Below are 27,770 nucleotides of genomic sequence, written 5' to 3' on the forward strand. Positions count from 1 at the left end.
CCCAGAGTCTGGAATGGTATTGCCAATAAACTGCAACTTGAATCGCTACCAATGAGATCTCTCAAAACTGCTCTAGAGGAGTTGTACACCCCTAGCTGCCACTGATATTCATTGGCGAAAAATATAATACAATGTTTCGCTCCGGATGACGCTGCAAAGTATTATCTGCATTTTGATTTAGCGTGCTGATCTTAAAGGTGCATTGAAAATTTTGATACTCCGACTGATGCTTCTGTTGTTGTGGAGAAACTCATGCAGCCAGCTATGGCTCAAGGATTTGGTGTTACATGTTATTTATGTAGTTTATTGTAAAAATTCGGTCACAGTCCCTATGATCACTGTTATGTTGCAATTATGGCTTTATTTTTTGGTGATTTTCGAAAACTTTTTTTTGGGTTGGACATGTTTGTTTTGTTGTAGTACGGAGTTAGACTGATGGCCTTAATCTAAGTTTTCTTGTGGTTGTTGTTGTTGTTTGACTTGCATCCCACTGGGATTTTTTGCACACAGCGTTGGTGTACGGTGCTTTTTTTCAGGAATATTTTGCTGTTTTTTTCATGGATTTTCTGTCTGCACAGTCACATGGTCACTTTAAGATGTTTTTCTTGTTCGTGTTTTTGTTTTTTTTGTTTGTTGTGGTTGCACCCGATTCAAGAGCCGAATGGCTCACAGGGCTATACCAAAATAAATAAACTGAAAAACTGAAAGGTGCACGTGGGGAGTCAACTCCCCGAGATGACCGGCAGATTGACGTCAATAAAGAATCGATAACGTCATCGAATCAAAACCATCGAATCGATAAATGGTGGGGGGAAATTGTGTCGTCACGTGGGTTCCGCCGCACAGGGTCACGTGACGGGCCGGCATCCATTTTAATCGCATTCTGAGGTGAGAGTGCTGTGTTTTTATTGACATTAATCGACTCTAAATGTAGTATTTATACGTTAATCCGAGCTACATTTAATGTTTGCTCCAGCTTACAGAACGGTGACAATGTATGATTTAGATGCCAGGGGCGTGCTACAAGATGGGGAGATGTTAACTACCTCGCCAGGTATACACCAGGTGTATTTTGTTACTTCATTTCGGTTTCTTGGTCGAGTTTAGCATTATTAATAATAACAGATCAAATGCTAACCTAAAAAAAAACTTATAAGAGTGATTTAATGCCCGTATTAAAGTAAATGAAATAACCCGATGTGTCCTGACTTTTGGGTCACCCTGTAAATGGAATTGGGCTGTCCAGTGACTGCGGATTCCAAAGAACCCTTAAGACTTTCGATTTAAAGCTTTCGTGACTGCAAGGATTCATCTTCTTTGGTTCTTTCGGTAAAGTCACGTAAAATGAGAATAAAATAATAAATTGATAAAATAAAATAACACAATATTCTCACGACGTTTCGGCCACAACACAAGCGGCCTTCATCAGGCGAAGGGACGAGACTGTCCTCCAGACATCAGGTGAAGGGACGAGACTGTCCTACCAGACAGTCTCGTCCCTTCACCTGATGAAGGCCGCTTGTGTTGTGGCCGAAACGTCGTGAGAATATTATTGTGTTATTTTATTTTATCAATTTATTATTTTATTCTCATTCTACGTGACTTTACCGAAAGAACCAAAGAAGATGAACCCTTAAGACCTTGAGAGCGCGTGAGGGCACCACGAAAACCATCAATTGTTAACTAGTCGATGCCCACACTCGGGAAGAGACGGTGATGGAAATTCTACCTTCCCATGGCAGGGTCAAGTACGGTGTGTTACGTACGCTGCTCTGTACGTGTCCACGTGATGAGCGACTTGGTGATGTGCAGGTCGTTGCTGAGAAATAGCTACGTAGCTCTGAGGGGCCTTACCTGGTATTAAAATATAAAGTTTAGTTTCGATTGAATAACACTTGATAGCGATACTGTACAGGTTGGTCTAGATGTCTTGTGACCCCCACCACATTTAATTCTCTAAGCCATATATACAGTGTATTAAAGTAAGGTTCATTTCAAACATGAAATTGCAAAGGAAAATAATATTTAGCGGGTGAATTAATTGGGGGGGTCACAATACATCTAGACCACCCCACCCTGTTGTAGACTTAAACAGGGAAGGGAAAGAGGTTTGAGGCGGCTTTGCGAGAGTGCACGTTGACGATCTCCAGTGGCGGCAGCACAAGGCATGCGGGCGTACCAACGTTGGCATAACGTGCCACGTGTCGCTCGTCATGCCACGTGCTCATTGCCCCCAGGCCCGGCCAGGCCGTCGGTGAGGCCTGCCGCTGGTCCTGAGAGCCGTGCCACGTGGCGACGCTTGGGATCGGCCTCCGCGTTGTCCTCTCTCTTGATGATGACGTCCCCGCGTCGTCTGAGCGCGCCCGGCACCATTCTGTGATCGAGTTTGTTGCCTCGGTTGATGATTGGCGGCAAGCTCTTCTTGGGCGAGGCTGTTAATTCAGAATATTTATACTGGACGAGGAATCCGATGAGCTATGAAGCTCTTTTTTTTACCCATTGACGTCAAGTAAGGTGCACGAGGGTCGTAACGTTACAACAACAACCGCCATTCGCCACAAAGTGGTGGTGACGACACCACGACGCCTGTGCCAGGCTAGGTGCACGTTGAGGCCACGTGAAGTGTCGAACTCCCGCTGGCAGGAGGTCACGGGGCAGACCCAGCTGGTGCCACGGGTCGACTGACTGAGACGAGTGGCTGATGCACCACCTGTGCCCCCCTGCTGTGCCAACCTGCTGTGCTTTAGCCGCCCGGCGCTCCGCTCGTTGTTGTGAGCGTCGCTCCTGTGCCCCTCATAACATACAATACACGATTGCAGTGCAGAGCAACAAGTCACTTTTTAAAAATGTACATATATATTTTTAATCTTACCAGTTAAAGGCCACCGAGGTATTAAACTTATTTTTCAGAGGCGACCTGGCCACAAATGATAGCGCAACAAAGTGGCTTATCATGTGTAAGTATGTACCAGAAAACAATCGAATGCACCACAATTGAGGCATGCCAGTGACGACTAAGCTTGCCACGCGTTGAGTGAGACACGTGCCACCACATGCTCTAAGAAATCAGAATATTTAGACTGGGTGGAATCCGATGAGCTATAAAGCTCTTTATCACACGTCCAGTATGGGCATGGGGTCAGCGAGTTACAACAACCAAACTACACAACAGCACCACGATAGGAGTGAAAAATAGAAAAAAATGGTATGCAAGTGACTCTGAATACATTTGTTGATATACATCAGATTCATCAAGCTTGGGCAAGGCAGCAGAAACATCAACACAACAGTTGCACACCACACCAATGTAACCAGACCCTTTTGCTGCGCGTATACCTACATCATAATCCTCCGGCTCTCGCATAAACTGTGTTGCGACGTAATTTTATGTCTGTTGAAGGCGAACGACACGGCAATCTATTCTTCTCGACGCGCTGCTAATCAAAGTTTAAAAGTTGTGTTTATGACTACGGCAATTTTGGTAACGACGGGTGCTTGTTGAAGAACGAGAGGATTGGTTTCCGGTGGGTCGCGGCGTTGATGTCCGCGGTGTGGGACGGAGTCGCCAAAAATAAATTAATTGCGATTTTGATTTCCGTTTATTCGGGACCCCGGGGTCCCGCCATTTTTACAGTCTGTCTTCTGCTTCTCCCTGGATCTCTATCATCTCTTCCTGTTCCCCTCCGCCGCCTGCCTGTCTCCTCTCTCAAGCTCTGTTCTCCTCACTTTCCCTGGTCTCTTAGTCTCGCCATCACTCTGTGTCTCTGTTTCTCCCTGTATCCCTCTCTCTCCATCCACCTGTGTTTACATCTCCATGTCTCTCAACTCTCCCGATCCATCTACATGCTCTTCTCTCTCTCCATCTCTTTATTTCCCTGCCTCTTCATCTCCCTCGCTGTCTGTCTCTCCAACACCCTATATCTCCATCTCTCCGTGTCTTCCTCTCCTCCATCTACCTGTATTTTTCTCCTTCTCCCTGTCTCTCCATCTCTCCGTGTCTCTCCATCTCTCCCTGTCCCGCTCTCTTTATCTCCCTGTTTCCTCTCTTCTTCTCCCTATCTCTTCATCTCTCCTTATTTCTCCATTTCTTCCTGTATCTCCTTTTGTCCCCATCTCTTCCTGCCCATCTCATCGTCTCTCCCTGTGACCCCCTCTATTCAGCTCCCTATTTTCTCTCTTCATTGCCCTGTCTTTGCATCTCTCCCCGTCTCCCTATCTCTCCCTGTCCTCCCCCCCCCTCTTCATCTGTCTGCCCCCCTCCCCCCACTCTCTTCATCTCCCGTCAGTCTCTGCCTGCCTCTCCAGCGCAGGCCCGGGACACGATGGCGGAGAAGCGCGAGGAGCTGCTGGTGAGCGTGAAGCGCCTGCTGCGCTCGCTGCTGCTCTCGGAGAAGGACGGCCTCACCCCGGAGAGGCTGCAGCTTGACTACCGCGCGTTCACCGGCTCCGCGCTGCCCTACGCCAAGCTGGGACAGTCCTCCACGCTGGGCCTCCTGCAGTCCATGCCGGACGTGGCGCGCATGGAGATGCACCCCACGCGGGGGCTGGTGGTGCACGGTACGTCCGTGCCAGCCGAGTGCTCTGACCTTTTTGAGCCACGCGGCCACCTCTCGATCTGTTCCTCCTTAATGTTGCTTTGTTGAAGGAGCGCAGACTATAGTGGTTTACTTTATGGTCCAACAGATGGGGTACTATGTCTGTGTCTCTCCATGTCCGTGTCCCTTCCCGTCTCTCCATATCCCTGTCTCTACCGTCTCTCCCATCTCTTCGTCGCCCTGTCTCTCCGTGTCTGTCTCGGATAATGTTCCCAGCGCCGCTCGTCTCTGTCAACCCTTGTGGATGAGCTCCCCGCGGTGACAATGCTTGCGCGTTGACTTTGCGTTCTCTTTCGCAGCCATCTCTGTTGAAGTCACCAAGGGGATGTCGCGATTGATTTCCAGCCACAAAAGCAGGAAGAGGGGGAGGCCGCGGCAAGCGGAACGTGCGCGCTGCGTCTCTGCGGTGAGCTCGTCTGCACCTCGTTCCTCGTCGCGTGCGCTTGCCATTGGCACCCCACAATGCAAGTCGTGTCTTGATATCGCTTTCGTGCCATCTCCCACAGTGCACTGCGTACCACGATGTTGCTGTGGTACCGGCCCCCACAATGCGCTGCATGCATTGATGTCACGTTATTCCCGGCTCCCACAGTACACTGCATGTCTTGAAGTTGCGGCAGTACCGGCTCCCACAATGCACTGCGTTTCATGTCACTTTAGCACCAGCTCCCACAATGCACTGCGCGTCTTGATATCTCTGCAGTACTGGCTCCCACAATGCAGTGCGTGTGATGATGTCGCTTTAGATCCCGCTCGCACAATGCACTGCGTTTCATAATGTCACTTTAGTACCAGCTCCCACAATGCACTGCGTGTCTTGATATCTCCGCAGTACTGGCTCCCACAATGCAGTGCGTGTCATGATTTCGCTTTAGATCCCGCTCCCACAATGCACTGCGTTTCATAATGTCAATTTAGCACCAGCTCCCAAAATGCACTGCGTGTCTTGATGTCGCTTTAGTACTGGCTCCCACAATGCACTGCGTGTCATGATGTCACTTTACTACTAGCTCCTGCAATGCACGCCTGGCTGCGAAAGGGTTGAAGAGGTGGCAAACACAATGATCGGCTCTTCTCTCGCCATTGAACCAAGCTAGTGTTTACATGTGTTTATACATGCATGTGCGTGTGTGGTTAGCGTGACGTGCTATGAACCCGACGACCCGAGTTCTATTCCTGTGACGATTATCTGAAACGGTCCTGGGCCTCCCCCAAGTCGACTCAGCCTCAAATGAGTACCCAGTGTGCGATGTGTAAACACCACTGGGGAGACAAAGGTGGCCGGGCGTGGTGCTGGCCACCCACCCCTTGTGTGCCGTGGCAGGCTTCATAGTTGCTCGCTAACAGCACTTGGCCCAACGGTCTTTTAAGATTATACGGGGGATCTTTGTCATTGTGCGTGTGTGCCCGCGCGAAGCCTCTGCCGTCGTGGCTGCGTGTGATGCTGGGCTCCGTGCTCCATGCCCACCCGTCCGGCCTCGCCGTTGCCGATCTGCCCGACGCGTTCATGCGCCGCACGGGAATCTTCCTCAACTGGCAAAGCCTCGGCTACGACTCCCTGGAGGCCATGCTGGCCTACACCATGGACATCGTCGCCATGGAGACGCTGCCCACGGGGCGGGTCGTGTTGCGCAGCGCGGTCGACGCGGTGCGTCTTGAGGGTCTGGGCCGGGGTCACGACCTCCGTACGGGTGAACTCGCTCAGCCAAAGGTGGAATCCTGCCTCGCCGTCCGTGGTGCCTTGCCGCCCAGCTCCCGTGTCGTCGCCGCGCTGGGTAGATTTTGGAGTAAAGCGGCCGTCGTGCGCCCTCCGTGAGGTGGCGACGCGACGTCACTGTTGTATTCCCTCGGGCGCGTGGCCAGGAAGTCCACGTGCGAGGCGTCGAGAGCCCCTCGGCGTTTAGTTGGTCCGCTCGGGAACCTCGTTCAATCGGTTTCCCGGCCTGGTCTGCTACTCATCGTATCTGGGTCTGAAAGAACGCTGGGCGTTTCGCCACCAGGTGACGGTCATTAGTTGCATCTAAAGGAGCATCGGTTGTGTCGAACGTAGCGGTAAGACGCGTGGCGGGCGGGGGCCTCGTGACCGTCACCGTCTCGCAGCAGACAGAGCCCAGGTCGCCAAAAAGAAAAACCACGGCCAACGCCGTGGGGCTCCCACGTGCAGCACCTCACCGGTTCACTTCGGTCTCTCGCCGGCGGTCAGCCGCCTCCTCGTCACTCTTCTGTGGCTACTACGAACTACCACTGGAAGTTCCGCTGTCACCGTTGTCGTGACCTTGGCTCATTCGTTCCTCCACCCATGTTGAGTGCTCAGTGCCCCCTCCACCCCCCCACCTCTTCCCCCCCTCCTCCCCCTCTATCTCCCCCCCCCCCCACCCTGACATGGGTGGCCATGATCACCTGCAAGTCCAGTTGTACTCCGGTGCACGGAATGTACCGGAGATGTTACTTCCCTCGCCTGGAGCGCAAGAGGCCATGGATTCGATCCCCGGACCCTGGCGACGCCTGCCGTTGTATATCTGGAGTCCGCGTGTTCTCTCTCTCCCCGTGGTGGTCGCAGCGTGGATTTTCCTCCGGGTTCCTCCGGTATAAGAATAGGTGTTCAAACACCAAATAGATAACTTTAGCATGGCATCAAGTCGGCATCAACCACACGTACTTGTGGCAAAACATGCAAACTAACATGCTCTGATAATCGTGTACGGATTGGCCTACACCAGACACACAGCCTTCATTATGGCCTTGTCTCCGCACCGATGTTAGACCAGAGAACAACGGCAAAAGGCGAACAGTACCGGGGCAATGCCAAGTATCAGGGCACCTCTCGCTCCCGCGGTGCGGCCGACGACCGCTCGCGGCGTTGTTGGTGGCGCGTTGCCCTTCCTCGGCCGCTGGTGGAGCCGCCGCTGCGCTCGCGAGTCTGACGCTCGACGTGTGCCCGCCGCAGAGCCGGGGCGCTCCCAAGGGGAGAGGGCAGTCCACGCAGCCCATGCAGTCCACGCAGTCTACGCAGTCCACGCAGTCTACGCAGTCTACGCCGTCGCCACAACAACAAGGTTCTGGGCAGGTGCGTGCGCTGCACCTGTGTGTGTGTACCCCACACACAGGTGCGTGCTCAGCACCTGTGTGTGTGTACCCCACACACAGGTGCGTGCGCTGCACCTGTGTGTGTACCCCACACACAGGTGCGTGCTCTGCACCTGTGTGTGTACCCCACACACAGGTGCGTGCGCTGCACCTGTGTGTGTGTGTACCCCACACAGGCTGCTGTGCAGAGTGTTGACGAGCAGCACCTGGCGAATTGCCCGATGATGCTGGATGTAATTACCAGCGAAACGTCACAGTACTCAAACTGTAAATGTTGTGGATTCACTCTTCAACACACCGGTGGGCTAAAGTAGTGAACTATTTGTCTTTTGTCAACGTGACACTTTTTTGCTGATTGGCCGTGTCGGGTGGTGGAGGGTTACGACACATTTATAAATAACGCGATCTAACCCAAAAACCTTTATTATGAATAATATTGGTCGCGAAAGCCTGCTACGTGTTAAACTGAGCAGCACCTGCGAAGGCCGACGCAAAAGGGGTCGGTGCGTTAAGCACCACGCGTGGCTGCCCTCGTCTTCCAACGTACGCATGAGCGTACGTGCTGCTGCGTGTGTGTGCCCGCGCCCAGGTGAGAGCGACTCCGGCGAGCAGATCGTCGCCGGGCACCTTGGAGCCGAGGTTGAGGGTGCGGATTCACAAAGTGAGTGCCCCTCCCAGCAATACACAACCCGCCACCCCCCCACCAACCCCCCACCATCATTACCCCCCCACCACTACACCGCCACCGTCACCCCCCCCCCCACCACCGCCTCCCCCCCCCTACCACCACCACCCCCCGCCACCTCCCCACACTGTGCGGCCATCGGAATATCGTTGATATTTACACGATCTAACCCAAAAACACCTGCATTATGGATGATATTGGTCGCGAAAGCCTGCGTGTTAAGTGGAACATCTTTGGGTTTTAATTACGATGACAGCGTTCACGATTTTGCTGCAGCCAGCTAAAGCTAGGAACAAAACAATGTGCCGAGCGAGCGAATCGCACGGTACGGTGTGAACAAATTTCAACACGGTGCACACTTACTGGTAGAATAAAAAGTTGTCAATAATAGTAAGTAACAACACGGCCCTTGCCTGCGAGGCCAGCGTAGCACGGTTGGGCTCCGGAGCGGCACGTGGACGACAGTCGCTTCGATCCCGCGGCACGTACCCGCGCGGTGAAGTATGATAAAACAAAACCTCCGGTGAGCTGACACGCCGCGGGGAGGTGTTCCTCCGGCCAGGTGAGACGCGCGACCCCCCCCCCCCCACCCTTCGTGACGCTGTGCCCGCGGTGACAGATGGTGTCCGAGAGTCGGGACGGAATCCTGGCCTCTCAGCTGCCTTCCAAGTTCAAGGTAATTGTGTTTTGCGAGCGTGCGTATTTGTGCGTGTGCGTGCGCGTGGGGAGCGGTAGTGTAACCCGGCCACCCAAGTTCGATTCCCGCTCACGGGCAATATTAGCGGCGATTATCTGATGCGGTCCTGGGCCTCCCCCTAGGTGGACTCGGCCTCAAATTAGTACCTGTTGCGGTGTGTAATAAACATCGCAACTGGGGGAGACAAAGGCGGCCGGGCGTGTTGCTGGCCACCCACGCACATGGTGTGCCGTGCCAACCTTCATCGGTGTTCACGAGCAACACTTGCCCCAAAAGTATGTTAAGGCTATACGGTGGATCTTTGTCTCTGTCCTTTATATGTGCATTGGACATCTGTGAAAAAAAATCTCCATAGCTCAGATTCCTCCAGCCGATCCTGTCTGTCAGCATAGGTATCTGTACGCACCATCCGATTTAGCACGGTTGGCTACGTACCGTGCGAAAGAATTTCAGTGTACACGCTTACGATATTGTGTGCGTGCGTGCAGGCTGCCTATGGCTCCGAGCTGCCCATGGTTCGCCTGGGGTTCACGAGCGCCTGTGCACTCGTGTCCGCGCTGGGAGTGGCGTTCGACCTCGCGCCCACGCCCAATGGCGATTTCGTCGTCAGGATAGCGGAACATCCCCGCCGCCACCCCAAGAGTGAGTCCCCCGTTTCCAAGCACCCCCCCCCCTCCCCTCCTCGCGGGGTGGCTCCGGTGGTAAACTTCCTCCTGCACGGTGTCCACGCCGCAGCCTGCGCGGCACCTCTTCTGTCCACCGCCGCCCATTCCGATGAGACGTACACACACACGCACACACGTGTCATTTATTTAACTCGTGGGCTTTCACCTGCCAATATTCTTCGTGACAACGTCATTTCTAAACCTACCTCCACCTGCACTTCCGATTAGCCCAGCACCTCCGATTTAGCACGGTTGGCTACGTACGGTGCGAAAGAATTTGAACGTACACACACACATACAACACAGCCAATTGCTAAGGTTTGTCTCGTGAAGAAAACGTGCCGTTTGGTGGCTACTTCAGCACACCCGGTGTGTTAGAGAGCAAACCCCCAACGTTTACAATTTGAGTTAACGGCGCTTCAACGCCCATGGGCCGCAGAACGAGCACCACCTTGCGGGGAACTCGCTCCCGCCGTAGGAATGTGTAATTTCCATCGCCGGCTCGGGTGCTGTAAACGGAAGATGTGAGCACCAACGCCTCGATGGCCAATTGTGCCGGAACTTCACGAGATGGAACATCTCGTTCTTTTGCAAGGATGTTCACGGGCGCACGCCAAGCTGAAGCTGAAGTATGGTCATTCGACCCCTATTGCCGCCGCAGCGTGGGGGAAGGATGATGCTGCCTCCAGCCCCATCTTTGGCCAGTTGCCCTTTGATCTACCGAATCTGGTGGAGGGCCTCAAAAGTAGCAGCGGGTTTGGATGGCAGGCCCGGTGCTGCGCGTCGGCGTTGGGGGCACGGCGTGTGCTCGCGAGACCCGCGCTCCCTATGCATGGCGCTGTAACCGGGTGCTGTCCCTCCGTGTGCCTGCGTTTGTGCGTGCGTGTGCGCGAGTAGAGGACTCTGCAGCCGCTGAGGCAAGTCGACAGGTACCCCACGTCACCAAGGGCATCCACAGATCGTCGAGCTGTTTTCAAAATCCATCCCAGCTGCCCGCCTGCAGAGAGGTTGGGAAACAAAACTGTTTACAATCGCATGCACAAAATGTGTTTTTAGCCATGTATATATAAATATAAGGACCTGTTTAAAAAGCTTTGATATTTTTGATGATTATGTACGTACAGGCCCGTACGTCATCATCATCATCACATTTCATCATTTGTTTCCACTATCCTCTCTGTCTTCTGCCAATATGCGTAGTAGTGCCACAGCTATCTGATGATCTGCATTTTCGGTTCCGAAGAGATGGGATGACGCTGTGCAGGTTGCCCAGTAAGGCCTCGATGGTCGTTGGGATTACACAATGGGGCTAAACTAAAACATCGCTGAAAAATTAAAATTACGTGAACAATTTTTGTTACCAACACGCGATCATCTCCAGCAATGGGCGGCGGGCGGGGGAGGGAAGACTCGGGGGAAGATGTTCGCCGATGGGCTGCTGAGAAGGAAAACAAACACCACACCCGCTTCTACCGTCTGCACGCCGATAACCCGGCGGTAGTATTCGTTGTTGCCTCGCTGAAGAACTCCGCGTTATGGAAAAAATCGCGTTAAAATAAAAAAACGGAGGGCAAAGCGCGCAGTCCACGGTAACGCGCGCGAGGTGCGTGCGCAGGCCGAACAAAGACCGAGGGGCTCATGGGTGGGCAGCGTCCAGAAGCATCCCCAATGCGCATGCTACACTGAGACAGCCACACGACCGCTTATTCCTGCTCGCGCTGAGACGTGTCGTTAGGTTCACTCGATCGCGTTATAGCCTTTTTGCGTCCGCGTTATGAAACAAAAAATGTTCCCTAACGCACTCGTCATTGCGCGAATCTATCCAGTTAGTGTTGTGTAAACACCGCGCGGCGGTTGTTGCAGAAGAACAGGCCGTATTTACAGGGCGCACGGGTCGTTCACATTTTCACTATGAAATCGCTTTACGTGATTTCTAAATATTTGTTTGATTCAAATTTTGATTTAAAGCTTTCGTGACTGCAGTAATTCATATTCTTAGTTTTTTCGGTAAAGTCACGTTGAAGGGAAACAACAAAATAATAAAATATATATAAAACAATAAAAAAATTCTCACGACGTTTCGACCATAACTCAAACGGTCGTCTTCAACACACCTGAAGACGACCGTTTGAGTTATGGTCGAAACGTCGTGAGAATTTTTTATTGTTTTATATATATTTTATTATTTTGTTGTTTCCCTTCAACGTGACTTTACCGAAAAAACTAAGAATATATATTTGTTTGATTCGTTTTTAAAAGATAGAGAGGGGGGGGTGAAGGAGACCCCTTCCTGATCGTTTCATTCAAAGAGGCTTCGTTAACCGAGGCATTACTGTGCGGTACTGCGGTTTGTACTAACCGTGGCTTTAACACTACGCGCCATTTGTTTCATTCGCAATTAACTATATGTATTTAAAAAAAATTAACGAGTAAGGCCCCACTGAGCTATCACAAATCATATCTCAACGAAGTGGCGGCTCATCACGTGTAGATTTATAGCAGCAGCCAAACACTCTGAACACGTGGTGACGTTGATTGTAAATTTGGAGGGGAAAACCGGAGGACCCGGAGGCAAATCTTACGCGATCATGGGGAGAGAGAGACACGCAAACTCCAAATATACAGCAGCACCCGTCAGGGTCGGGATCGAACCCCCACGACCTCCTGTATACCACGCGATGTAGTTAACATCTCCTAGCCACCGTGGCGGAGTTGGACGCGTTCAAGGTCCCGTGACGTCACCCGCAAGAGTCGGCGCCATCGAGCGACGCTCCAAGTAACGGCGAGTTTAAAAAAATTGTCCCCCAAAAGATGGCTCGTGAGGAATCTCACACTCGGCGGCGATCGTCGTCCGAACCCACTGGGAAAACTGTGTGCAGGACCTACCTGAAAAAGGTTCTTGAGGCTCCGTGAGCCTATGCTGGTTATGGAAGCGTAGATCATGATCATAGATAATTGCGATGAAAATCGTGCCAGTGGCCCCCCCCTCCCGCTGCGGTTGAGTGATTTGTCGCGGCTTCGGATCGCACGTCGCCCCGGCTCGGCACGGAGGCCCTCGCAGCCGACCGTCGTTGCGACGGCGATGATGGCTTGTGGGTGAGGCCTGGTACACGAGCAGCACCACCCCCCCCCTCCTCCCTTACAGGAGCGCGCCCACACCGCCAATGGACGAGCCCCTTCTGCTCGACCCTTGCGAGCGAGCAATGGCTGTGTCGCCACGCACGCTGCACCATCTACTGCTGCAGTGTCTCCCGCTCCGCTGTCTACTGCTGCACAGTATTCTGCTCCACAGTCTACTGCTGCACATTCTTACACTCCAATGTCTACTGCTGCACATTCTTCCGCTCCAATGTCTACTGCTGCACATTATTTTGCTCCAGTGTCTACTGCTGCACATTATTCTGCTCCAGTGTCTACTGCTGCACATTATTCTGCTCCACTGTCTACTGCTGCACATTCTTCCACTCCACTGTCTACTGCTGCACAGTATTCTGCTCCAGTGTCTACTGCTGCACAGTATTCTGCTCCAGTGTCTACTGCTGCACATTATTCTGCTCCAGTGTCTACTGCTGCACAGTATTCTGCTCCAGTGTCTACTGCTGCACATTATTCTGCTCCAGTGTCTACTGCTGCACATTATTCTGCTCCAGTGTCTACTGCTGCACATTATTCTGCTCCAGTGACTACTGCTGCACATTATTCTGCTCCAGTGTCTACTGCTGCACATTATTCTGCTCCAGTGACTACTGCTGCACATTATTCTGCTCCAGTGACTACTGCTGCACAGTATTCTGCTCCAGTGTCTACTGCTGCACATTATTCTGCTCCAGTGTCTACTGCTGCACATTATTCTGCTCCAGTGACTACTGCTGCACATTATTCTGCTCCAGTGTCTACTGCTGCACAGTATTCTGCTGCACTGTCTACTGCTGCACTGTCTACTGCTGCACATTATTCTGCTCCACTGTCTACTGCTGCACAGTATTCTGCTGCACTGTCTACTGCTGCACAGTATTCTACTCCACTGTCTACTGCTCCACTGTCTACTGCTGCACAGTATTCTGCTCCAGTGTCTACTGCTGCACAGTATTCTGCTGCACTGTCTACTGCTGCACAGTATTCTACTCCACTGTCTACTGCTCCACTGTCTACTGCTGCACAGTATTCTGCTCCAGTGTCTACTGCTGCACTGTCTACTGCTGCACAGTCTTGCGCCCGAACGTCCACTGCTGCGCCGTCTCCCACGCCACGGTCTCCCGCTGCACCGTGTCCCGCGTGGCCGGTGGACGGGGTGGGGCCCGGCCTGCGGTTCCGTCGGCACGCGGTGGTGGCCCGCGAGTACTCGATGTGTCCCCTCTACGTCTCCTACATGGACTCGCCGGGGCAGTTCTTCGTGCAGAATTACGGCATGGACACGAGCGAGGCCCTGGAGGACCTGGTGTTGGAAATGAAGTGAGTGGGGGGGGGGATAGGTTGGGGGCGGGTGGCGGGTAGGTGGGGGCTTAGGGCGGTAGGTGGGGGGCTCGGTGGGTAGGTGCGGGGTCGAGGGGCACGTAGCGGTTGTAGTGGTTGTGGTGGGTACTGCAATGCACCCACAAACGAGGGGTGAACCTGTGACCATGAAGGACGGCTTCGTCAGCGCCTTGTGAAGAATGCCAGTAGCGCCATACTTTAATAGCAGTGCGTAGCTTTTAACTCGTTCCGAGACACCTGCAAGTTGCAGGTTGTAGGTTCCCGCTCACCGCTCACTCCTACCAGTCACGCTCACCACTCACTCCTACCAGTCACGCTCACCACTCACTCCTACCAGTCACGCTCACCACTCACTCCTACCAGTCACGCTCACCGCTCACTCCTACCAGTCACGCTCACCACTCACTCCTACCAGTCACGCTCACCACTCACTCCTACCAGTCACGCTCACCGCTCACTCCTACCAGTCACGCTCACCACTCATATCAGTCACTCTCACCGCTCACCCTCTTGCTCGCCGCACACACTCGTACCGGTCGCGCTCACCGCTCTCCTGCTCGCCCATCACCGCCCCCGCGCAGGCGACTGTACGCGAGCCCCGACACCGGCGCTCTGTACGCGCTGCCGGCCGCCATGGCGCTGGAGGGGCAGGCGTGCGCCGCCTTCAGCGACGACGAGTGGGAGCGCTCCGTGCTGCTGGGCCCGCCGGGCGCCGATGGCACGGTGCCCGTCTACTACGTGGACTACGGCCAGATGGGCGCCGTGCCGCTCCACCACCTCCGCCTACTGCCGTGGGAGACTCGCGCAGAGCGCCCACCGCGACCCTCCCCCCCCTCCACGCCCCCCCCCCCACTCCATGCCCCCCCCCACTGCACCCCCTCACTCCATGCCCCCCCCACTCCACGCCCCCCCCCCACTCCATGCCCCCCCCACTCCACGACCCCCCCCCTACTCCATGCCCCCCCCACTCCACGCCCCCCCTCACTCCACCCTCCCACTCCACACCGCCCCCACTCCAAGACCTACCACCTCCACGCCCCCCCCTCCACGCCCCCCCCACTCCACCCACCCGCACTTCACACCCCCCCACTCCACGCCCCCCCCCCCCCACTGCACGCCACCCCCCCCACTCTATGCCCCCCCCCACTCTATGCCCCCCCCCCACTCCACACCCCCCCCCCCACTCCACGCCACCCCCAATTCACCCCCCCCCCCACAAACTCCATGCCTACCCCACAGACTCCACAGCCCCCCTCCCCACCCAGTGTGGTTGTAGAGTGGTTGTAGTGGCTGTATTGGTCGTAATGTGGTTGTATTAGTTGAAGTGTGGTTGTATCGTGGTTGTATTGGTTATAGTGTGGTTGTGGCTGTGTGGTTGTCGTGTGGTGGTAATGGTTGCCGTGGTTGCTGTGCGGTGTGAAGGTGCGCCTTCTTCTCGCTGCCAGCGCAGGCGGTGCCGGCTCGACTCGCCTGCGTCGCGCCAGCGGAGGTGCGTGTGGCCACGGCGTCACGCGGGGTGCCGTGGGTCTACGTGCACACACGCACACACGCACACACGCACGCACACACACACACGCACACACACGCGCACACACACACGCACACACACACACACGCACGCACTCACACGCACACACACACGCACGCACACACACACACACGCACACACGCACACACGCACACACACACACGCACACACACACACACGCACGCACTCACACGCACACACGCACACACGCACGCACACACGCACACACGCACGCACACACACACACACGCCCACACACACACGCCCACACACACACACATGCACACACACGCACGCCCACACACACACGCACACCTCGGTTCGCTCGCACGCTCCAACGGCAGCTACGGCGGCCAAAGCTTGCGCCGGGCTAGGTGCACCTTGCGGCCGTCAAGTGCAGAAGGCTCCCCTGCTGGCAGGAGGACAATGGATTAATACGTTCCCGTGTGTCCCCCGCGTGTTCCCTCATGTCCCCCGTGTGTCTCATCAACCTTGCATCCGCTGCACGTCGTACCTGCCATTAACACGGTCGGCCACGTACGGAGCGAAAGAAGTTCTACGTACATACACACACACGTTCCCTCTCGTGCGCCCCCCCCACCCCGCCCCCCACAGGGCTCCTGGTGCACCACCTCGCGGCGCCTCTTCCTGCAGCTGTGCCACGACCGCGTGCTCATGGCGATCGTGTGCTCCACGCGGCACGACGTGCTCTCGCTCTGCCTCTGCGACACGATGCAGAGCGAAGACCTTCACTTCAACGACCTCTTCGTGAGCCTGGGCCTGGCGCTCGCCGTGCACCCCAAAAACGACTGCTACCAGGTAGGGGGGGGAGCGGGGGCGGGGGCGGGGGGGGGGGCGTCGGGGGCAGCGGGCGCGTGGCCCGGGCTTCACGTGCGTGGTGTGGCCAGAAAGAAACTCCACCTGGAGTGGCGATGCTTGAACCACGCCAACCCCACCTCCAGACCCACCCCATCCTCGGCCGCGTGCCGTGCCGGTCTTCTTCTGAGGAAGTTCTCGTGGACAGCTCTCGCCCCAACAAGCCCGTTCACTGGGCATCGGTGAAAAAGAGCTTCATGGCTCATCGGATTCCTCTTCCAGTATAAATGAATATTCCGATGATACAAGGCCGTAGAGGGTGGGGGGAGGAGGAATCTTTGTGTTTGATTGTGGGGAGCGGTGGTGCAGCGGTCAACACGCTGCGCTACGAACTCTGTGATTCGCGTTCGATTTCTGCGCTCACAAGCAACGCCGGTGATGATTGTCTGAACCGGTCCCGGGTGTTTCGCCTCTCATGTTCTTGTACTGCTTGCTGTTGTAACGTTCTGACCCCGTGCCCCTGCTGGACACCTGTGCAAAAGAGCTTTATAGTTCATCGGTATAAATACTGAGTCTGATTAGTCGACTCGGCCATAAATTAATACCTAGTGCGGCGTGTCAAGTTCAGCGCTGGGGATACAAAGGCCGGGCAGTCGTGCTGGCCACACCATCCCATCCTGCACCGTTCGGGCCTTAATAAATGCTCTTGAACCGCTGTCCCCAGCAGCCTACGTAGGCCGCACACAATGCATTTCAACGCCGATCATCTCTCTCGTCTCTCTCCCCGCAGGGCCTGAGTGATGATCACCCCTACTGGAGATATTTGCAAGCGGCCAGCGATCGCGCGGGCCCGGAGGAAACCGTCCCCTACTGGGTGGGCTCACGACCACCACCACCACCACCAACATCACCGCCATTGCCACCGACATCGCCGCCTCCGACGTCAACACCACGTGCTCCCATTGCGGGTGCGGCATCAGCCCCGGTTCTCTGGGACCGTTGGGACGACGGCCTGATTGGCGCGCCCGTCTCGTTAGACCGACCGGTGGCCCCTCTGCCAAGTGGAGCCATTGGCGGGCACGGCACCGTGGCCGTGTCGCCGTTCGGCCACTCCGAGATTTCACCGCCCTCGCCCATCACCACCACCATCGCCACCACCGATCCCCCCCGGTCTCCGGTTTTCCCTTCGGAACGAAACTACCGACTCCCGGCCTCGGCTCCCGGTTTCAAGAATTCCACAGCCGTCTCTGCGCTAAGTTTCACATCGTCCCACGCAAGCGCGCCTGCGTCCACCCCCTGCGGTGGAGGTGGCGGTGATGGCGGTGGGAGCTCCGGCTCGAGTGGACAGGGAGCGCCTGCAGCGCCAGGGTTCACCGAGACTTGTGCCCGGTTGGCAGCGTTCATCGCCTGCAACGGCCCCGGCCTGTGCAGCAGACGGTCGTTCGGCCCGCCACCGGCGGCTCGCCCGCCAGGCCGGGACGACCACCAGGCCGTGCTCCGGCCCGGCACGGAGGAGCCTGTCGGCTCGCTCGCCACGGTCGGCCAACCGCCAACTACAGCGGTTGCTTTATATGATGGCGCCCGCGTGCCACCAACAACAGCGCCGTCGTCGTCGTCGTTGACGGCGGCGACAGCCCTGCCGCAAAGCTCGTCTGACAAATCCAAAGCCGCGTGGCTCGCCGTCACTGCGGAGTCCATAGGTCCACACGCTGCTGCGCCGCCGCCGCCGCCGCCGCCTTCCGGTGGCCCCGCGGCCCACGCGGACGCACCGCGCAGCACGCCGTTCAAGGTCAAAAGGTGAGTGTCCCTCCGCGGGCGTGTGTGCTGCGCGGCGCGCGAGATCGCGCTCCGTTGCCAGCAGTAGAGGGCGGTGGAGCAGCGGTCCCGTTGGACTGCGACGCCGCTGCCGCGGTGTCACGGTCGGCACGCCACGCCATGGATCGCCCCCGCCACGGTGCCGAGATGTTAACTATCTCGCCTGGTCTACAGGAGGTCGTGGGTTCAATCCCAACCCAGACGCCTGCTGCTGCTGTATATTTGGAGTTTGCGTCTCTTTCTCTGCCTCCGGGTCCTCCGGTTTTTCCCTGCACATTTGGAATCGGCATCAACACGTGTTCAGTATATTTTGCTATTGCTATAAATGTCCACGTGATCAGCCACTTCGTGGCCACTCCTGAAAAAGAGCTACATAGCTCAGTGGACCTTACGTGGTGAAATAAAAAATAATGGAGTTTTATGTTTATTTTTTTAAGTGATTTTTTTTTTACTTTTCCTCTACTGTGCACTCCTATCGTGTGTTTGTATTGTTGTTTTATTGTCCTGACCCGCCCCTACTTGACAACTGTGAAAAAGACCGAAACAGGAGAAGGATTTATCCACAAATCTGGCTGTCGCCTGATGATGCTGCTTGTTGTTGTTATTACCGGGGAAACGTCACGGTAAAAGTTGTAGTGCGTTTACTCTCCAACACACCGGTGTGCTGAATTCGGGACTAATTGGCACGTTTTGGTTGCGGGTTTAACGACACATTTATATTCACGCGATCCCAACAGACACCTCTGTGGGTAATATTAGTCGCGAAAGCCTCCGTGTGAAACTGCAAAAGAGCTTCATAGCTCGATCGGATTCCTCCAGTGTGAATCAATATTGTGATTGTGTACGCACGTGCGTCTGCTGCACTGCCCCCGCCCGCTCCACGCCAGGGTGGAGCTGGGAGGCACGTGCCACGTCCACGTCGTCTTCTGGAAGTCTCGGAGCTTCTGCATCGAGTCAGAAGTCTCCTCCGTGCTCTTCCCGGATCGCACGGTCCCCATCTCACAACTCGGGGACTGCCAATCGGTAAAAGGGCGGTCGCGGCCCACCGGCCGCTTGAGTTGACGGCACCGGCGACGCCCGATGCTTTGCCCGTCGCCCTGTATGCGAGCCCGCATTGTACGTACGTGTGTGCACGTTGAACTTCTTTCGCGCCGTACGTAGCCAACCGTGGCTAATCGGAGGTATGGGGGAAAGGCAACAAACTAAACACAGAAAAGCAGTTCTAAAGAAATTCGTTCTCAATGTAGTATCGTGGTGTAGTGTATGTTATAGTGTAGTGTATAAAAGTGGAGCGTATAGTGTCATGTGAAGTATGTTGAACCATGCTGACGAGAGGTGCAGGGGGACAACAAACCAAACACAGAAAATCTATTCTAAAGAAATGAGTTTTGCCAATCTAAATGATTATATCAAAGTACAACTGCAGTGGCTTCTTTAATATCGGAAGCGGAAGAGGCGTTCCAGACGGCCGCAGAAGCGGCGCATCTTGAACGCGGCACGCGGCGATGGCGATGACGCGGTGTTCCGCTTATCCCCGTTCAGTAGCTGCTCTGCCCCGCGGCGCGCTCCGTCTCGCGTGTCCCAACGTCGTCCCGTTGTCGTGCGCCGCTTGCCCGCAGCCCCACGCGGCGGTGCTGGCGCTGCCACGAAGCTCGTGGCCTGGTCTCTTCGAGGAGTTGGCGTCGCGCGGCGTGGCCGGGGTGGCGCCCGAGACGTCCGCCGTGGCGCTCTACCCCGTCGTCGAGTGAGTAGTGCGCGTGCCCCTTGCGCGTGCCCCTTGCGCGTGCCCCTTGCGCGTGCCCCTTGCGCGTGCCCCTTGCGCGTGCCCCTTGCGCGTGCCCCTTGCGCGTGCCAGGCGCGGTGGCCGCGGGGGTCGGTTGGAGGAGACCTCGGATCTTGCATTGCGCTGTTTCGTGTAGTTCGTTTAGACGAGCATTTAAACTGGGGTCTTGCACTGTTTGTGTGTGTCGGTGCGTAGTGGAGCGGTAGCGTAGCGGTTAGCGCTACGCTGCGCTACGAACCCGGCGACCCGGGTTCGATTCCCGCTCACGGCCAACACCGGTGACGATTATCTGAACCCGTCCTGGGCCTCCCCTAGGTCTACTCGGCCTAAAATGAGTACTTGGTGCCGTCGGGCGTAGTGCTGGCCAACCACCCCCTCGCGTGCCGTGCCGGCCTTCACACGTGCTTCATAGCACTTGCCCAACAGTCTGTTAAGGTTGTATACGGGGGGGATCCCTGTCTTCGTGTGTGCGCGTGCAGCGTATGCTCGCTCCTCTGGCGGCTGGGACACCGGCAGTGGCTGTCCTACTGCCACCTGCTGCAGTCGGCCGTCACGGCCGAGCCGTACCCGGAGGCGACTGTGCAGGCGGTGCACCCCGCGGTAAGCGAGCGGCGCCACGCCGCCCGAGGTTGTCGCCGAAAGACATCGCCACTCCCCCCCCCCCCTCTTCTCACTCTCCGGAGTCCGCACCTCCCGTTAGCACGGCTGGCTACGTACGGTGCGAAAGAAGTTCAACGCACACACACACACACACGAGTCTCCCAAACGAGCGTTGAGAGGCGCGGTTACTCGTCTTTCGTTTTACGCTACCCCACCGCACTTCCCCCCACCCCCCGCACTTCCCCCCACCCCCCCGCACTACCCCCCAAAAGGTCCGATTTTGTTAATTCTTCTGAATTGTATGTTTGATTTTTTTCAAATTGTGCATTCTTAAGCATTTGTGATTGTTGTAAGGGGGTCAAGTCGAGAATGATCCCAGTGTGTGCTCTCCCGTTGCCCTGGGTGAAGAGTGCTGCTTCCGTGTCCTTGCCCAATCCTGGCGCAGTCACACTCAGAAACTCAACAAACAATCAATAACCCAAACTGTGGACCCGTACGGTGAAACCACTCTAGCCTGCACTCCTTCAACAGAGGAGGAGGAACAGCAAACTACAAGGGCTCCTCTACTTACGAACGAGTTAGGTTCCAGAGGTCTATTCGTAAGTCAATTTGTTCGTAAGTTCAACTTTACTCCCGTCGATTCTAAACATGTTGTTATGGCGTGTACACTAAACACGGGGAAATGGCTTTAGTTGTGTAATCTGCTATAGATGTAGATGCCACTGGTTCTTCATGTACTGCAGGCATAGATGCCACCACCACCTATTGCGCGGCGGTTGAACACACGACTGGACATACGGACAGCTTTGTTCGTATCTCTGAAAGTTCGTAAGTCGAATGTTCGTATGTAGAGGAGTCCCTGTACACGACACCGCCTGCAATACAGGCACACCTCTTACAACGCTGTTGAGTTATCTGTAACGCTCTTTGTCCTGAAGGAAAGTTCCTGCGCTGACCGGTCCCCCATATAGGGAAGCGAGTAGGCGTGGCGTTGTCCGTAGGGGCGTGTCTATGCCCACACGTGGTCTTGTGGAACCCGAATCGAGGTGTCTGTCGTATCGATTCTGCTCACGGACCCGTTAGAGGAGCCATTCATCGAGGGTTAATCGCTGCATCAATTCATTGGCGATCTATGGATCGAGTAATCCCATCGGTTAGTGCTGTATCGCTTGCCGCGGAGCATGTGGTTACAGCCGACGGTGGTTAATCTTACGCAAGTTATTATTTTTATTTATAAAATGCCTATACATTTATCCTGTGTACAGTATCATTATTAAGGCTCTTACCGATACCCCAATGAAGTCCTCGTATATCATCGCTCATCGGTAAAAAAAAAGTAGAGCTGTAGGTCACGCATCTCTACTGGAACCGTGTTATAGTGACCTCCTATAGCGCTGTTTCCTATAGCGCTGTTAATAACGCATCTCCACTGGAACCGTGTTATAGTGACCTATAGCACTGTTTCCTATAGAGCTGTAGGTCACGCATCTCAACTGGAACCGTGTTATAGTGACCTATAGCGCTGTTTCCTATAGAGCTGTAGGTCACGCATCTCCACTGGAACCGTGTTACAGTGACCTCCTATAGCGCTGTTTCCTATATGGCTGTTAATAACGCATCTCCATTGGAACCGTGTTATAGTGACCTATAGCGCTGAGGGTAATGGGTCTCCATTGGAACCGTGTTATAGTGATCTCCTATAGCGCTGTTTCCTATAGGGCTCTAGGTAACACATCTCTATTTGAACCGTGTTGTAGTCACCTCCTATAGCGCTGTTTGGTACAGCGCTCCGTTGACCCGGAATGCACCCTGAGCGCTTTATGCTGTGTGTGCCTGTACTTAGTTATTTGTCTTCTCCGATGCAACATTGTCCGAGATCCTTTTTTTGTAAAAGTCGCCCACGCAATGGACAGCAGATCAAGGTTTTCCCTCCCATCGCGGTGTTAAAAGAGTCGCTGGGTTTAACGGGCGAACGGTTTCTCCGAGGCCCCTGTGGTCCAAGGTGTGCTGGCGATTCGGGACACCGATCGGTATTTGCAAACCGAGGAGTCTTTGGCAGCCAACGTGAACCCTGCCAAGAGCAGACGAACTCGCGCACAGCCAACCAGCCCTCGTATCGAAAACTTTGATGATGGTGACGTGACGCTGACGAAATGTTGGCACGACGTTGGAGCGGTGTTGCTTCGATGTCACGATGTCGGTGCGATGTTGATACAATGTTGGTGCGATGTTGGTGCGATGTCACGAACGTGGCGCGAAGTTGGCGCGACATTGGGGTGATCTCGCGTCCTCCGTCCGCAGGCTCCGGATTCCACGGACGATTCCAACGACTCGGATGTTGAAGCGGAGATGGCGTTGATGGAACAGCACACCGAGTACCTGCAGCTGAAATGGTGAGGGTTTGAAACTTGATTTGGTTTGACTCGGGTGACAACTCCAGTGGACGGCCGTTCGAATCTCGTTGGCAAAGGGTGACCGGGAGATGGGGGGAGGGGGGGTCGCCAAACAAGAGGGAGGAGCGATAACAACGAGCACGACGGTGAAGCGAACGGCAACCGGCGCAAAAGCAACTGCAGAGAAGTTGAAAACGGTGCACAAATATTAATCACCGTTAGTTTAAATCAGGGGTCACCAAACTTTTTTCACAGTGGGCCGGATAACTGAAAGAATGACGAGCGTGGGCCGCATAATAAATAAATATTTCTGGAGCGTCGGACCTGTGTTGACAGCTGGAAAATCTTGGGGCGGGAAAGATGCGTGTTTGTGTGTGTTGCCATGGAAACCATGGTAACGTGTTGCCATGACGTTGCCATGGAAACCATGGTAACGTCAGAGCGTAGGCGGAGCTACCACGAGCCGGGGAAGTACTTGGGATGGTGCGAAATAAGCAAACATCACGATAAACAAGAAAATCTAGATACAATAATTTTAAATTTAAAATAGTAAATTTAAGGAACATAGCAGTCAGGAGGTCTCCGCACGCGTGAAGATCTCCTAGTATTCTAAACATAAAATTTAAATTGTATCACAACGTCTCGTGTTCCATACGTTTTATCAAACAAATTCAAGTACCGTCGGCGGGCCTGATGGACTGACGTCGCGGGCCGAATCCGGCCCGCGGGCCGTAGTTTGGTGACCCCTGGTTTAAATGAATGTCCTCGCTTCTGCCGGTCTACTTGGCAAGAGCTCTTTGTTTCACTTCTGTACCTTAACGGGTGTACCCGTGGCTCCCCATGGATACCTGTGGCAGCCCGTGGCTACAACCGGCGGGTATTCGTGGCTACAACCGGCGGGTATTCGTGGCTACAACCGGCGGGTATTCGTGGCTACAACCGGCGGGTATTCGTGGCTACAACCGGCGGGTATTCGTGGCTACAACCGGCGGGTATTCGTGGCTACAACTGGCGGGTATTCGTGGCTACAACCGGCGGGTATTCGTGGCTACAACCGGCGGGTATTCGTGGCTACAACCGGCGGGTATTCGTGGCTACAACCGGCGGGTATTCGTGGCTACAACCGGCGGGTATTCGTGGCTACCCGAGGGTCGCGACGCGATGAACGCGACCTGACCCGCTCCTGAACGGCGGCGGGCAAGCTCCCCGATTCGGGACTCTCCTGTGCATCTGCCTCATGACGCTGGTTACCGTGGGTTGTCTCCGGTTGTACGGAATGACGTCCGACGTTTTGCCCCACATGCTGGGAGCTTCAGGGAGAAGAAAGAAGCTCCCAGCACGTGGAGCGGAACGTCCGACATCGTGCTGAACAGTGCCCCGGCAACAAACAATAAAACACGTTGGAGACCTGTAACGCTGTGTGTCTGATTGTGTGTCCGTGTGTCCGTGTTCTTTGTGTTCGATTCCCGTTCACGGCCAACACCAATGACGGATTGTCTGAACCGGTCCTGGGCCCCCCTCCCCTAGGTCAACTCGGTCTCAGATGAGTACCTGGTGCGGTGTGTAAACATCGCCACTGGTTAGCCAAAGGCAACTGGGTGTGGTGCTGGCCACCTACCCCCTCGTGTGCCGTGACGTGCCGGCCTACTCGCTTAACAGAAATATGTTGACGCTATATGGAGGATCTCTGTCTTTGTTGTGATGTGCGCAGGAGCTTGGAAGACACGTGGAAACTTTCGCCCGTCTGATTCGAATGCTCTTGACCAAATCATCTACTAGTGTGCCCGTGACGTTTGCCCGGGCAGTCCTGCCGCAACGACAACAACAACGTGCCGTGCCGATACCGCAGCGTCGACTCGCTGTCGAGTTGCCGTCCACTCCAGGGAGTCCACGCGCTGAGATTAAAGCGTCAAAGTGCCCAGTTGGATGTCGGCCGTTGTTGCGGGGTTTTTTTTGCGAGTTTTTTTCGTCGCGCTTGTGTTTTTTTTGCCGGACCGTTGTGCCTCAACGTCTCGGCCCCAGCTGCGGGGGCTCGCAAGGAGCCGTTGATTTTTTTTCCCCCACCGCCTCTTTTTCCTTTGCCTCGGCGTGGCGGAACCAAATCGCGATGTGCCGCTGGTCCCCCGAAGCGTCCCAGTCTGGCTCGCCAGGGACTCGTTGGTTGTGTGCAAATGTTTTAAGCGGCACGACTCTCTCGGCTCTTGCAGTAACGTTGCCGCGTCTCGCCTGCCAGGCTGGGCCGGGCTGGGCCGGGCTGGGCCGCGCTGGGCCGGGCTGGGCCGGGCTGGGCCGGGCTGGGCCGCGCTGGGCCGCGCTGGGCCAGGCTGGCCTCGGCACGGCCCCAGCGCGGCTCGACTTGTGCTGTGGGAAAGGAGGTGAAACGTTGTCCTCCGTGCTCGCAGCAGGTGGTTCGGCCTGCACTCATCTCCCGTGTCCGCCCTGCAGCCACTGAGTGGGGGGGGGGGGGTCGGAAATTCTACATTCCCATGGCTGGAGCCAGTCTTGCCGTTTAGAGGATCACTTGACTTACCATGATCTGTAGAGGGATGATAATTAGGGTAGTGATGATGAGCTGAGTTGACCCCGACTGAGATTTAAAACTTGAGTCCTTCCAGCTGGGAGCGGAGCACTCTGACGTGAGGGCACTTGACTCAAAAGTAAAAAATCGATTTCCTGCTTCAACATTCAGTCCTCCGACGCAGTGGTGAGAAATCCACGTTCCCATGGCGGATGCCAAGTCTCCCCCCCTCCCCAGAGGGCAACTGGCGGAGAGTTGTGATAGGTTGAGTCAACCTCCGACCGGGAATTGAACTCGCAACCTTTTCGGATGGCGAGTCGCCCGCTCTCTTGCCGCTTGCGTTGACGCTTCGGAGGAACGGTACTCGAGAGTGAAATGGTCCTCCTCGAGAAACGCGTCGGAGCTTGGTGCTACCCGACCTTCCCTCGGGTTCGCTCAAATTCACTCGAGTGAACGCCGGCCGTGTTTACCTACGCGGTGTGTTGGTACCACGTGGTGGGCACTGCTGGGGGGGGGAAGAAAGCTATTGTTCTGTACCAGGCTGCCACGCCGATGTTCTCTGATTTCACTCACCAGCACGGTGAAGCAAACCCCCCCCCGCCCCGTGACCCATAATTGTGGCTACCCTGCCAGGTGGCTCGACAGGAGATTGGGTGGCCTGCAGTCGTGGCTATCAATGGGGATTAACTCGGGGCCCATCCTGCCTCCGGAGTCAGTCAAATGAGTACCGCTTGCGGGGAAGTCTATAATTTTTTGCTATCTAGATTTGAAGCGTTCGTGACTGTAGGAATCCATACTCTTTGGTTCTTTCGGTAAAGTCACGTAGGTATAAAATAAATCACGACGTTTCGATTGCAACACAAGCAATCATCAGGTGGGAAAACCACTGCATTTTTTTTTATTTTACGAAGTAAGGCCCCACTGAGCTCTATAGCTCTTTTTCGCAGCGGCGTGGCCACAAATGATAGCTCAACGAAGTGGCTTATGTCGAAATATATATATCGGACAAATGCCGTTTCTAAATGTGGAAGGAAAAACCGGAGGACCTGGAATAAAATCCACGCGACCACGAGGAGAGAGAGACGCAAACTACAAATATACAGCAGCAGCAGCAGGCGTCGGGATCGGGATCGGGATCGAACCCACGACCTCCTGCACACCAGGCGAGGTAGTTCACCATGGCGCCCCACGACCACAACGGAATTTGCATAATTGAAAGACTATGTATGTATGGTGAACTTCTTTCGCAGCGTACATTACCAACCATGCTTGACCCTGCCATGGGACAATAATATAGTGCCATACTTCCAATTATTAGGAATGTAGGCTGTACAATAATATGGGATTATTACGGATAGGCGTGCATTGTACTCGTGGTAATCGCGCTGTGAGCTGATTATCCATTCTCTAAGCCAGTCTTAGAGAAAATATCGAGTGAGAAATGAATCCCTGGGGTATACCGGATGTGGCGTGCCGGGTGTTTGGTTTCGAGCTCGAACGTCCAGGCAACGTCTGTCAACGCCTCTGCGCGCTGCAATGTAAACATCTGCCGGTCAGTGATTGCTGGCGAGTGTTACACTCGGCTCTGCAGGGATAGTCGCTCACCCAGTGAAACCAAAACTTCCGAGGGGAAATGTCTGCCTCGGTTTGTATTTTAAATCCGTGCATGGGATGAAAAAAAAACTCCACACAATCGTCAGCAACACCGTGGTATTTAAAATATACTTTTGAAGTGGCAACGTTTCGGGCGATGGCCCTTAATAGCGCAAGGAAGGGATCCATCGCGGGGCTTGCATTCTCAACTCTCCGCCGAATCTCGAGCGATGGCGTTGCTTGTTCTTGTTTTTCTGCGTTCGGTTTAAAGTTTCGTATTTTTAGCAATTGAGAGCCGTGTACAATTTTTCACAGTTTGTTGGCCCCGTTTCGCATCATAAAGGAAAATAAACCAATTTACTTCAACCGAGTTTTGCCTCAACACGTTTTTGTTGTTGGAACGCCGAGTGAGACAATGACGAACAGTTGTATTTTTATTCATGGTTTGGTAAAGGCGGCACTGCCACGACGGTGGTGTAACGGTGAGCGGCAGCTGAAATCGACGATGCACGTTGCTTTAAT

General features: G+C 54.8%; 1 protein-coding gene across 6 annotated transcripts; it reads left to right on the top strand.

Annotated features, from left to right (window-relative positions):
- Positions 1-698: 698 nt before the first annotated feature.
- On the top strand, positions 699-27,618 carry LOC116950304 (uncharacterized). Of its 6 annotated transcripts, none has more exons than XM_076072683.1 (19): positions 699-888; positions 4,306-4,557; positions 4,895-5,001; positions 6,013-6,306; positions 7,543-7,662; positions 8,272-8,343; positions 8,987-9,043; positions 9,553-9,706; positions 10,627-10,736; positions 12,875-14,181; positions 14,784-14,993; positions 15,625-15,691; positions 16,346-16,549; positions 17,337-18,343; positions 19,249-19,384; positions 19,981-20,105; positions 20,624-20,744; positions 23,046-23,137; positions 24,454-24,593. In XM_076072683.1, the coding sequence occupies exons 2-19, from the start codon at positions 4,323-4,325 to the stop codon at positions 24,563-24,565; spliced, it is 4,530 nt and encodes a 1,509-aa protein (XP_075928798.1). In that variant the 5' UTR covers positions 699-888; positions 4,306-4,322; the 3' UTR covers positions 24,566-24,593. The 6 variants fall into 6 exon arrangements, with proteins under 6 accessions (XP_075928798.1, XP_075928796.1, XP_075928797.1 ...); XM_076072681.1 differs by having other exon boundaries at positions 700-888; positions 4,287-4,557; XM_076072682.1 differs by having other exon boundaries at positions 700-888; positions 4,311-4,557; positions 24,454-24,592.
- The last annotated feature ends 152 nt before the right edge of the window (positions 27,619-27,770 follow it).

Source organism: Petromyzon marinus, chromosome 38, assembly GCF_048934315.1.
Source record: "Petromyzon marinus isolate PM22_M1 ecotype Great Lakes invasive population chromosome 38, UKy_Petmar_22M1.pri1.0, whole genome shotgun sequence".
Taxonomy (NCBI): Eukaryota; Metazoa; Chordata; class Hyperoartia; order Petromyzontiformes; family Petromyzontidae; genus Petromyzon; species Petromyzon marinus.